General features: G+C 46.7%; 1 protein-coding gene across 1 annotated transcript; it reads left to right on the top strand.

Moving 5' to 3' along the window:
• The first annotated feature begins 2056 nt into the window (after positions 1-2056).
• LOC310850272 (C-signal-like) lies at positions 2057-11156 on the top strand. The gene is made up of 6 exons (XM_083751523.1): positions 2057-2654; positions 5055-5106; positions 7923-8110; positions 8425-8583; positions 9116-9226; positions 10913-11156. Exons 1-6 carry the CDS (start codon positions 2508-2510, stop codon positions 11024-11026), a joined length of 771 nt encoding a protein of 256 aa, XP_083607649.1. The 5' UTR covers positions 2057-2507; the 3' UTR covers positions 11027-11156.
• The last annotated feature ends 864 nt before the right edge of the window (positions 11157-12020 follow it).

Raw genomic sequence — 12020 nt, 5'->3', positions numbered from 1 at the left:
GAGCTACAGTTCCCAGAGTGGTTTAACAATCCATCCTTCCTCTAGAGGACTCTGGGAACTGTAGCACTGTAATAAACTACTGTTCCCAGGATACTTTGGGGAAGCCATGCTTGTTTAAAATGGTGCAAAGGGGGCCTTTGGCAGGTTTTTAAATAAATAAAGGTAGGATTATTTGCCAGGCCCAAGCATGTATCTTAAAGAGGATTATAAACTTTGTGCCAGTTAACTACCACTCCCAGATTAACTGAGTGGCTTCCATACAAAAGGCTGTAGCTGTTCTGGCAGGCCTGCATTACAATGCTCAGGGTGGTGGCTGTTTTTTAAAGCACAGTATAGTTGGCAGCTGAATCTCCACCACTCATTTTCCTGAGAGTTGTATTAGGTTTGCTTACATTAGCGGAACGTTGAAAGATCCAGGGCACACAACAGAAAGTGCTTTTTCACGCAGTGAATAAACTTTGGAACTTGTTCCCATAGGAGGCAAAAATGACCACCAAAAAGGATTAGACATAGAGGACACAGCTATTGATGGCTACTAGTTACGATGGCTAACGTCTCTGCATGCCAGATACCGGAATCACAAATGTAGGGTGTGCTGCGTTTTATAAAAACAGTATTCTCCTGTGAGTTGTAACATTATTACAAGGCAACATTATTAGTAAAGGTTCTCTACAGGCCAGATATTTGCATAGACAGATGACACAGAGTGCCTCAGTATTTGTATAAGAAATAAAACTATGCCATTTATGAAAAAAAAATAGTCATTTGAGCTCTGCCCTTCCCAGGTTCTATATCCCCAGCTCAACATGACCTGCATTTGATATCCTTATGCTAGGCATTACTTGAGTCTGACCAGTGGCTCATCCAAGTGCCATCTCTTCCACACACACACACACACACACACAAAATGAATTGATGCTGCAGTGGCCTCAAACGTGAGGATGCAAAGATCTATTTTCCAAAGTTGGACCAGTAAACACCTGCAATCTCCGCCATCCCCAGATCTCTGGAGGAAGCATTTCTGAATCTGCAGATAACAGGTCAAGACTCTGCACGAGATGGGGCTTGAGGAGTAACCATGGGCTGGCAAGAGTAGTAGGACTGGACCCTGGATGAGGGGGAAATTGCCCGGGCACTTGTAGGGTTCCAGAAAGAAAGATCCAAGATGGAAAGAAGACAAAGTGCCTGCTGGAGAGGAATGGCAAACCAAGCCTTTGGGAGTACACCGAAATGGCAAAACTGTCCGTAAAGCTCAGGAACCAAGAAGACAAAGGTTCAACAAAGAAAAAATTATAATTAATTTAGGAGACCTCTGTAAGCAGATGAAAACATTAGCAGCATCTTAATAACATTTGTAGCAATTATAATGGACAATATGGAGAGATATAAAACATGGATTATGAAATAATATGCAGTTGAAAAGGTTGACAAAAAGACCCGTGGAGGGAAGGGTGGGAAGTCTGGAGATCCAGGTAAATCTCTAAATATGGATATGTATTTTGTATTGCTATAATTCTACACTTGTAAAATCAAATAAAAATTATTTCAAAATGCAAAGCAAAAAGAAAGATCCAAGCCCCCACAGCAGAGAACTGTCTGCAGGACAATTAGTATTCCTATATACATCTAAAATTCCATGGCAGGCTTGCTTTGTGCTGGATCCAAAGCTGGTACTAATGGAGAAACAAAATCTGTTGGGCATTAATGCAGTGAGCCCTACTATCTTATCCGCAGGTTGTTGGTATGTGTAAATAAAACCATATTTCCTAAAGGCACTCCAGTCTCTGTTGACTAAACTCTGCATAAGCACCTGGAAACCCTGGAATCTCTCACCGCTCAGAGAATGGGGTGGCGAATGCAATTTTTCAGCTTTAACTCTCTAATGCTGGCAGAAGTAGATTTATGCAGGAATTTCAGATTTTAATCCATTGGTCTTCTCTCTCTCTTTTTATTATCTCCCAGTCATTTCCCCACATATGTTTTAAACCTCCTGCCAGTCCTGTGCCCTACTTTTTAGAAATGGTACCTTTTATTGTGCTTTCTGTTTCAAAGATCGGTGCTTCAAGCTACGGTCTTATGAAAATGTGTGCTTGGGCCGCAGGGCACCCACCCAAAATTTTTCACTTTCGGCTGAGTTTGCCACAAATTGGGGTTGTTTTCCATTCCAGAAACCCTTTAGTCTATAAGGATTTCTGCTGTATTTATGAACTAGGCTGCATAGATCGCCATGCCTAATACAGTACATTCAGTACGCTGTGATTTCCTGCAGAGTCTCCTTTCAGCCCAAAGCTTCCAGTGTGTGTTTGTTTACCCAGAGATTTCTGCCATGAGTCATAATTACAAAACGTAGCATCAACTCCCTTAACAAATCCCCGAACAAAAGCTGGTCTCCGTAGCAGTAAGTATAAATAGGCGGGAACCAGCAAGAGCAAACAGTGCCAGCTCAAATTTAAGTGCAGAGGAAATAGACGGATAGCAAGAGTAGAGGGTCTGCATCCAAGTCGGTGATGTCTGGGGCCCATTTCCACAGCGTCCTGGTCACAGGAGCCAATCGGGGTATCGGGCTGGAAATGGTGAAGCAGCTCCTGCAACTACGAGAACCACCAAAATGGGTCTTCGCCACATGCAGGGATCCACATGGAGGAAAAAGCCAGGTGAGACCGTAGGGATGGGAAAGAGATTAGTTTCAGTTAAATGCAAACATACCTGCTTTGCACTTTCCAGAGTTATCCGTGAGCTGAGATGCAGCCACCTTTTTGGAATTCCCACTTAATGAGCATCCCCAGCCACGTACAATGGCAAAGCGTGCATATAATTGCATAGAGCAGCGAGAACATACCAAAACACATTCTATATGGGGAAATTGCTTTGCAGAAATTGTGCATGTTAGAATAAATCCACACTGAAATTATGATGAATTCTCATGAGGACTTTTAAAACAGAAAAATAGCAAACTGGAAATATGGGGCTCTGCTATAGAGCTGCAAATAAAAGGTTTGTAAATGTGTGGTAAAGTGAAATATACAATTGTGGTGAGCTATAGCAAATTCAATGCGTTTTTCAAAACAATTTTTTTAAAAGCATGTTCGTGACATTTTTAACGTGTGTAGATTCCACCATGGGGAACTAAAGATGGGGAAATGAGCAACTGAAATGGACAGATTCACTCCTCCCCAACTTCAGAGCTGACCATCCTTTTAGGAAGTGACAGTTTTTCACATCCGATTCCAGGCAGAGAGAGAGAAAGGGAGCTGTGCAAGAAAGTTTGTTCCATTCCATTCAGAAGTTCCATGGGGTGGTGGCTAAGGGAGAGGGGGTTTCTTTGTAGCAGCCCCTGAGCTGTGGTATCCCCTTTCTACAAAAATGCATCCAGCACCTTCAGCTCTCATCGCGTCGTGCACCTCTTGACCCTGGCTGTTGACCCCTGAGATGTGTGTTTTTAGGACCCACCCTATTCTCTTTATTGTAAATTGTTTTTACCTCATTTTAAAATTATTATTATTATCTTTAAGATTTATAAGCTGCCCTTGCTCCTAAAGAAGCCCAGGGCAACAAGCAGCAAGCTATAATACAATAAAAAAAAACAACCCACATTTAACACATCTTAAAAACCATTCAAATACAGGTGCAGGCTGGGAAAGATCTCAGTTTAAAAGGCTTGTTTGACAGATTGTGTTTTTACAAAATAAGATTGTGTTTTTCCATTGCTGCAACCTGCCTTGGAACCTTATGGAGACAGGTGGGTAAGAAATGATGATGATAATAATAATAATAATTAGCAAGCGTTTACCATCTTATCGGCTAAAACTGCTCAGCATAAGCTACAAAGGGAAAGCTCTCCCTTACACCCTGCATGAGAGGCAGGAAAGGGAAGATCTTCCAGGGAGGCAGGCTGGGAGAAGAGAAGCTCCCAGGTGAGAGCTGGGAGAGTCCACCACCTTTTGTGTGGTACAAGGGTTAAGATGCACCTCTGATAGAGGCCTTTGTGTCTCCACCCTTCCTTTTGTGTGTTTGTCTTGTTTTGTTTTCTCCTTTCTTTTCTGTTTTCATTTAGATTAGTTTGGCTTTTACTGTATTGTATCATACATTGAAAAGCTTAGGGTTTTTTGTTTTTAAGAGAAGGCTCTCTATTATTTTATCCTTTATGTTCCGAATGCTCCATCAGAGAGAGAATGCACATTTTCTGGTTTCCATCACTGGTCACCCTGTTCCTCTTTCTTTTGTTCCTATATTTGCCTTGTGGGGGTTGGGAGGGGTAGGGGACGGAATGCCTTCTTAACATTTTGTTTCCTGAGAGTTTCCATAGTTCTCATTTAGGGTACAATTCCTTTGTTTCCTGAGAGTTTCCATAGTTCTCATTTAGGGTACAATTCCTTCCCCGGGGGGGGGGGGGGAAGGAGGGAGGGAGGGAGAGAGAGAGAATGTACTCTACTATGCTGCCTGTGTGGTATTGTGGTCAGAGTCCTGGACTAGGACCTGGGAGACCAGGGTTCAAATCCCCATTTGGCATGAAGCTCACTGGGTGCCCTTGAAGCAGCCACTGCCTCTCCGCCTAACTGACCTCACACAGTTGTTGTGGGAATTAAATAAGGGGGAGAACAATGTACGTCACCTCAAGCTCCTTAAAGGAAAAAGGTGGGCTATAAATGCAATTAATAATAACAGCACAGGTTACACCATAAGTCCGTGAGGTCCTTGGGGGCCTGGCACTTATTCAGTATCTGCAGAGTTGTATGTTTGCTGTGATTCCGCAGCAGCAGAAAAAACTAGCTTCTTGAGATTCTGACCTTTCTGACTCTTGTGGCTTCGAAAAAACTGTGAAGCCAGTCAATGTCTGCGAAAATCTCAGAAGCCAGAGGCTGAGTAACACTGAGCAGTCTAGAGTGCCCCATATAACTCAAACGAAAGCAAAACAATTTGTGCAAAATAAGTGAAATGATGCAAACATGCTCGGGCCTCAGACTTTTCTGGGTCTAGCATTTGACACTTTTACAGCAGCACTGAGGAAGCCTTGAGGGTTTGTTTCGCACATGACCCCCTTTTTCTCCTTTTAGGAACTGAGATCGCTGGCTTCTAAACATCCCGGCCTCGTGATTCTGCAGCTGGGTATGACTTTCGTCTTATTTATTTTCTTCTATTCCATTTCAGTTCTTTAATCTTAGAACTGCAGAAACCAACATGCCCTGTGGCTCCATTTAGGGTGGATAGCTGAACATTCATTTATTAAGTGCCTCCTGTCACAATGTGTTAGTTGTGCTCCAGGCAGAATCCTCACATCTCTTTGCTCTGTTCATTTTGAAGGGGAAAGGCTTGTTCAGGGTGGCCTCCTGCAGAGGTGGGGCAAGGTCATTTCTACTCACTCAGGTACTCAAGGTAGATCAGTCTCCCTCAACCTGGGATCCTCCACTTGTTTTGGACTACAACTCCCATCTGCACTCTACATTTAAAGCACTACTTTAGCCATGGCTTCCCCCCAAGGAATCCTGGGAACTGTAGTTTGTTAAGGGTATTGGGAGTTGTTAGGCAAGACCCCTCGTCTCCTCACAGAGCTACCGTTCCCAGAGTGGTTTAACAATCCATCCTTCCTCTAGAGGACGCTGGGAACTGTAGCACTGTAACAAACTACTGTTCCCAGGATACTTTGAGGGAAGCCATGCTTGTTTAAAGTGGTGCAAAGGGGGCCTTTGGCAGGTTTTTAAATAAATAAAGGTAGGATTATTTGCCAGGCCCAGGCACGTATATTGAAGAGGATTGTAAAGTTTGTGCCAGTTAACTATCACTCCCAGATTAACTGAGTGGCTTCCATACAAAAGGCTGTAGCTGTTCTGGCAGGCCCACATTACAATACATCTTCCTGAGAGTTGTATTAGGTTTGTTTGCATTAGCTGAATTTTGAAAGATTCAGGGCATACAACAGAAAGTGCTTTTTCACGCAGTGCATAAACAGGAGGCAAAGATGGCTACCAAGAGGATTAGACAAATTCATGGAGGAATCGGGTATCAATACCAGTCACAATGCCTCTGCATGCTAGTTGCTGGAATCGCAGGTGGGGGGAGGGAGTGGTGCTGCGTTTTATAAAAATAACAGTATTCTCCTCCTGCGAGTTCCAACATTTTTGAGAATACAAGCCTCAGGCTTCACTGAAGAGATGAGAAACAGGTTGTTTTCTTTTCAAAAACTTCTTTATAAAAGCTTTTTTAAAGTGGAGTTCTTTAACCTGGTCAGTATCTGTGCTGGATTTGAAATAGCTTTTCCACATGGAATTGTTTTTAGTTGTTTATATATATGGAATTCCTTACATATGGAAATGGTTTTATTTATATTGTCATTGCTTTTATTGTTCATGTTTTTACTATGAAATCACTTTGAGGTTTGTGGCTGTGGTTCCCACAACAAAATACTATTTGAAAATCACTGAAGGTGACTGAAAATCACAGACCACTTAACGATATTTCTGCCTCTTGTCCCAATCTTAATGTGCTGAGCTGGATGCACGGCTTTTAACTGAATTTTAATGACTTCTTTTATTTCTTGTATATTGTGTTGTTGTTTTTATTGTGCTACAATCTGGAACAAGATAGAGGTGGAACAAGATGATAGAGGAAATAGTGGAGATAGACTGGTGTAGATAAATGGCAAGAGGGGCACCTGCCTGATATGCAATGGCACATATAATAGCAACACAAAGAGCCTGCCTGCTAGATGAAGCCCGTGGCCCATCTAGTCCAGCATCCTGTTCTCACAGTGGTCAACCAGATGCCTGAGGGAAACCACAAACAGGACCCAAGCACAAGATCCCTCTCTCCCAGTGGTGGAGGAAAGGGGGTGTGGGGGTGCGGCCGGGCCCGGGTGTCATCACGGGGAGGGGGTGTGACTAAATGAGTTAAAAATTTAAAAATTTAAATTGGGCTCATGAAACGTTTTAGGAGTGACGTGGTGGCTTAGGTGCCTGCAGGTTCCGTGCTGCCTGGAATGGCAGCATGGGACTTGCGTCTGCCTACTGCCTCTCCCTCAGTCGCCCTACAGCTGAGGGGGAGACGACAATGGCTCTCTCCTACGGTTTCCAGCAACTGGTAGAGGCAGAGCATGACCATCATGCCGAGTAGCCATTGATAGCTTTTTCTTCCATGTTCACCTTTGACTTTCCCTCTCTCCAAGGGCCCCCTAATGCCTTTCTTTCCTGTGTTGTTGTTTCCCAGGTTCTATATCCCTAGATTAACATGACCTGTATTTGATACCATCATGCTGGGCATTACTTGAATCTGATCATGGGTTCATCCAACCCAGTATCATTTATTATTATTATTATTATTATTATTATTATTATTATTATTATTCTGCCCATCTAGATGGGTGGCCCCAGCACAGCTTCCAAAACATATAAAAACATAATAAAACGTCATACATTTAAAACTTCCCAATACAGGGCTGCCTTCAGATGTCTTCTAAAAAGTCATATAGTTACTTATCTCCTTGACATCCAATGGGAGGGTGTTCCACAGGGAGGGTGCCTCTACTGAGAAGGCCCTCTGCCTGGTTCCCTGTAGCTTCACTTCTCATAGGGAGTGAACTGCTAGAAGGCCCTTGGAGCTGGATCTCAGTGTCCAGGCTGAACGACAGGAGAGGAGATGCTCCAGGTATACAAGGGATTGTCTGCGGTTGACGGGCAGAGGCTTTTGCCTTGAGCGGAGAACCCTTTCTCAGTCTTGATGGGGACAAGGCTGAGGAGGATGAGGGAAAGAACAAATGTGACCAAACCCACGGAGAACAGCTGTAGCTCTTTGCCACGCAGATGGTCCCAGGTTCAGTTCCCCGGGCCCAGCTTTTCCAGGCTGTCCTGGGAAAGTCTTCTCTCTGAAGTCCTGGAAAGCTATAGAGAGGAAGGTGTTTCCATGACAAATCCTGTGCCCTCTTTCCACAGAGTCCACGGATGAGGCTAGCATCAAGGCTGCTGCGAAGGAAGTTGAGGTCCACCTGGCCGGAAGTGGACTAAATCTGCTGATCAACAACGCGGGTGTCATGCCCCCAAGCACCCTGGAGTCGGTGGACAAAGAAGATATGCTGAGTGTCTACCGTATCAATCTCATTGGCCCAATGCTGGTGACACAGGTAGAGCTTATCCTCATACTTTGCTAGAGGTGGCATCCATTCTTCTGGGCAAAGAAGGGAGCAGCAGGTGAAATGAGATGTTAAAAGGCTCCCTCAACTTTAACGGAAAGCTCTCCCTGCTTATTTCCTTACATTGAATTTCCTAAGACAGGGGCTTGTCTTCCTAATACCCTGCCACACTCATAACATATTGACCAAGAAAGAGAGGGGGACAAAATATGCAGGAGGGGTCCAGCCAAGGAGAAGTTGGGAACCAAGGATGGAGGGCCTGGGAAGGGGACAGAGGGACTGCCCATGCCTGTCTTCCTTTGCAGGCATTTCTGCCCATGCTGAAGACGGCTGCTAAGAGGAGCAACAGGAAGGGGCTGAGCTGCAGCAGGGCTGCCATCATCAACGTCTCCACCATCGGCAGCTCAATCGGGAGGCCCCCTTCTATGGCCACGTTCCCCGTCATTTCTTACCGCTGCAGCAAGGTAACGTGGGCAGCACAGCCTCTCCTGCCTGCCTGCATCTTGGCCAATCTGTGCAAGTGGGGCAGGGTCAGCAACAGGGAGTGGGGCCAGGGACAGTTGCCCCTGACATCACTGTGGCCTCCTGGGAGGGGGTGAATTTATAGTGCATAATCCAGCACTGACCGCAGCCCTTGTTGCACATAGTTAGGAATTGGCTCCCACAAGGTGCAGTGTGATGGTCACCAAGCAGGAAGGCTTCAAAAGGGGATTGGACGAATGGGTGGAGGAGGGCGGAGCTACCCGCAGCTGCTAGCCACATTGGCTATGTATTGTCTCCAGTGATGAAGGCAGCATGCCTCTCTTAGCAGCTGACAATCCCAAGGGAGAGAACTGTTGCCCACAGCCCAGCTTCTGGGTTCCATGTTGGAGCACCTGGTTGGCCACTGTGGCAGAGAGGATGCTGGACCAGATGGGCCGCTGGCCTGATCCAGCTGCGTGACTCTCTAGTTTACCCTGTAACCTCTACGGTGCTGCTGCTTCTGTCTTTCTTCAGACGGCACTGAACATGCTCACGCGGTGCCAGGCGCTGGAGTACAAGGATGACGGGATCCTTTGCGTTGCACTTCACCCAGGATGGGTGAAGACGGAAATGGGAACAGAGAAGGTACGTAGTGGCAAAATCGCAGTTGGTCATTAGATCAGGATGTGGTAAAAGAGCGGAGGAGGAGCAAGAAGCACAGCTTGCAAACCTCTTGACAACTAGAGCAGTGGTTCCCAATCGATTTTGGGCCACCGTCCCGTTTTTTCCATAAACTCATCCCCAGGGGCCCCTACTCTGCCAAAAGCCGGAATAGTGGTTTGCATGACCCACCAAAGAAGATAGTAACACAATAAAACTCATAGCAGTAATAATTAATTGCACATTTAGTCAAAATCCAATTAAAACTATTTAGTTTAATTAATTCCACAAAATGGATGAACTTGATTCAGTCATACTGGCTTTCCAGAGTCTGATAATTCACACCCCCAGTACTCCCCCTGCCTCCCCTAGGTCAGTGGTTCTCAACCAGTGTGCCGTGTCACCCTGGGGTGCCATGGTCAGGGGTGCTGTGGGCAATATTGGCCTCTCTCCCTCTTTCCTTCCCTCCCTCCTCTGATGCCCTCTCACATCTCTGTCTCCCCAAGGCTTGCATGGCTGTTTGTTGCAGCAGCCCTGGCTACAAGTTCCACAGGCAAGTGGTGCCTCTGGGGCTGGCCAGAGGGTGCTGGTTGCCAGGAGCTGGGGGAGTCTTGCAGTAAGCAAGCAACCAGGTGAAGAGCCCAACCAGCCAGTCCACCAGCCCTTACTGCTGGGAATGAACAGACAAGTGGGAAAGGCACTGGCCTTTCTTGTGCTTGCTGTGTGCCATACCTGCCTGGGAGCTGAGTGCCGAAGGGGAGACTTTCTGCCAAGCAGGCCTGGCAGCACCTGCTGCCGCCCCCCAAAGTAGGGTGCTAGCCCCTTGTTCACCCCTGGCCAGTCTTGGTTGGGCCACTAAGGCTAGGAGCATCCTCTTCCCAGGCCCATGGGGCAGTGTGAGGAGGCACCTCTCTTTGGGGCAGTGGGGGGACTTCAGAGACCAGGGGTGGCAGCAGTGGCTGCCCAGAGGACTCTCAAGGGGAGGAGGCTGAGGAAACACTCCACAAAGGAGGGTGTCTGAAAAGGGTAAGAGGCTGTCAGCTCTGCAGGCAAGGGGTGGCATAACTGGACTCCTGAGCCCTACAGGGGTGTCACAGAAAGAATGTAATTGGTCAAGGGAGCTGTGGACTCAAAAAGGTTGAAAACCTCTGCCCTAGGTAATCCTGCCATCCCCCAGAGGGCAATACGGCCCACTTAGGGAACCACTGAACTAGAGGGAATTAGAATCAGGGGTTGGGCAGCATAGCTTGAACCAATACCCAGAATCTGGCCTTTTTCACCCAAGTTGCCAGGAAGGAAGTGGCTGGGGTCTTTTCCCTGCAGAAAAGTCTCCATTCTTGGGACTTTCTTGCATTTCCTCCACTTGGCCCTGCTCAGAAGTGAAACTTATCCAGCCCTGTGGAAGGTTGGTTCCTGGCAATCTGAAGAAGCCATGGCCCCCACCCAGGTCTTGTGATTTTTTTAAATTAATAAACTGTTTCCCCATAACTATGCTCAAAGCGGCAAAGAAACTTCAAGCAGGGCATCCATAAAATAGAAGCTTCTGCAGCTCAAGGTGTCTGGAAACACCTGGTGCCCCCACCTTTCCATCCCCAAGTGGTCCAGGTCTGGTGTCCTCGTGGCGGGTTTTGGTTTGGATTTTCAATGCAAAAACATGTTTGCACAATGCAGGCGGAACTGACGGTGCAAGAGAGTGTGAAGGGGATCATCCAAGTGCTTTCCAGCATCAACGAAGAGAAAAATAGCCGACTGGTGGACTGGGAGGGGAGGATTGTGCCCTGGTGAAGCCAGCAGCCAAAGAGGGATCTCTCCCGATGGATGTGTCCATGTGTCCCAACCCAGGTCAGCTACAAGTAATGTGGTTGCATCTAGCTGCCATGGCAGCACTTACAAGAAATAAATATTTCATAACCTGTCCTGGTCTTCCATCATTTCTTGCTAGCCATAAAAATGCACCAGAGAAGCAACAGAGATTGAAACACACTGAATGGCTGTCAGGGCTGGAGTCAGGCAAAGGTTAGCAATAAAACAAACCACAACTCAGGCCTAGTGGTCTCAGAATCTGAAGAAGCGTGCATGCACACGAAAGCTCATACCAAGAACAAACTTACTGGACAATTTTTTTATATATTTCTATTGCGTCAGACCAACATGGCTACCTACCTGAATCTAGTGGTCTCAGCAACTCTTTCCAGGTCTTGCTCCAAGGAAGCAGTTGTGAGGACTGATGGTCCCCGTCTTCACCCCGCTCCCTAAGGTTCTTCCCCTGGTTCCTTCCCCCGTAGCTTAAGGCTTCCTTGCCGTCTTGTTTCTCATTTGTGTGTGTGTCCTGGGAGATCAGGGAGAAGGGGCGCTGGACACAGCAGGAGGGGAAGACTCTGTGTCTTCTTCCACAGTCTGCCCACACTCAGGCTTGGAGTCTGCACTGCTCTCTGCCACAGCCTCTTCCTGCTCACTAAACCCTGTTGCCTTGTATGCTCCCAACACCACCTCCTCCAAGTCTGTTTCTTCCCCCATTGACTCCACTCATCATTCTCCCACCACCAGTCCCTGGGCTCTGAGCCTTCTTCCCCTGGGGACTCCCTGCCTGGTGCCTCCCACCACTCCTCTGCATCCAGCCAGTCTGTGACAATAGGCAAGAGAGTAGGGATAGGAAAAAGGAGTGGCTGTGGGTTGTAGCGCCCAGGTTCAGTCCCACCCATCTGAAATCATGGAGAGCCACTGTCATTGAGTGTGATACTGAGTTAGATGGCTTAATGGCCAGGAACACTATAAATAG

The sequence above is a fragment of the Podarcis gaigeae genome (genome assembly GCF_964106915.1).
Source record: "Podarcis gaigeae genome assembly, chromosome: 8".
In the NCBI taxonomy this organism is placed as follows: domain Eukaryota; kingdom Metazoa; phylum Chordata; class Lepidosauria; order Squamata; family Lacertidae; genus Podarcis; species Podarcis gaigeae.
This window is presented reverse-complemented; position numbering and strand designations above follow the sequence as displayed.

Bases quoted from the DNA above. Each gene is read 5' to 3' on its own strand.
- LOC310850272 (XM_083751523.1), top strand. From the start codon at position 2,508: ATGTCTGGGGCCCATTTCCACAGCGTCCTGGTCACAGGAGCCAATCGG. The intron at 8,111-8,424 runs GTAGAGCTTATC...CTTCCTTTGCAG, and splicing joins GCCCAATGCTGGTGACACAG to GCATTTCTGCCCATGCTGAA. The intron at 8,584-9,115 runs GTAACGTGGGCA...GTCTTTCTTCAG, and splicing joins TTTCTTACCGCTGCAGCAAG to ACGGCACTGAACATGCTCAC.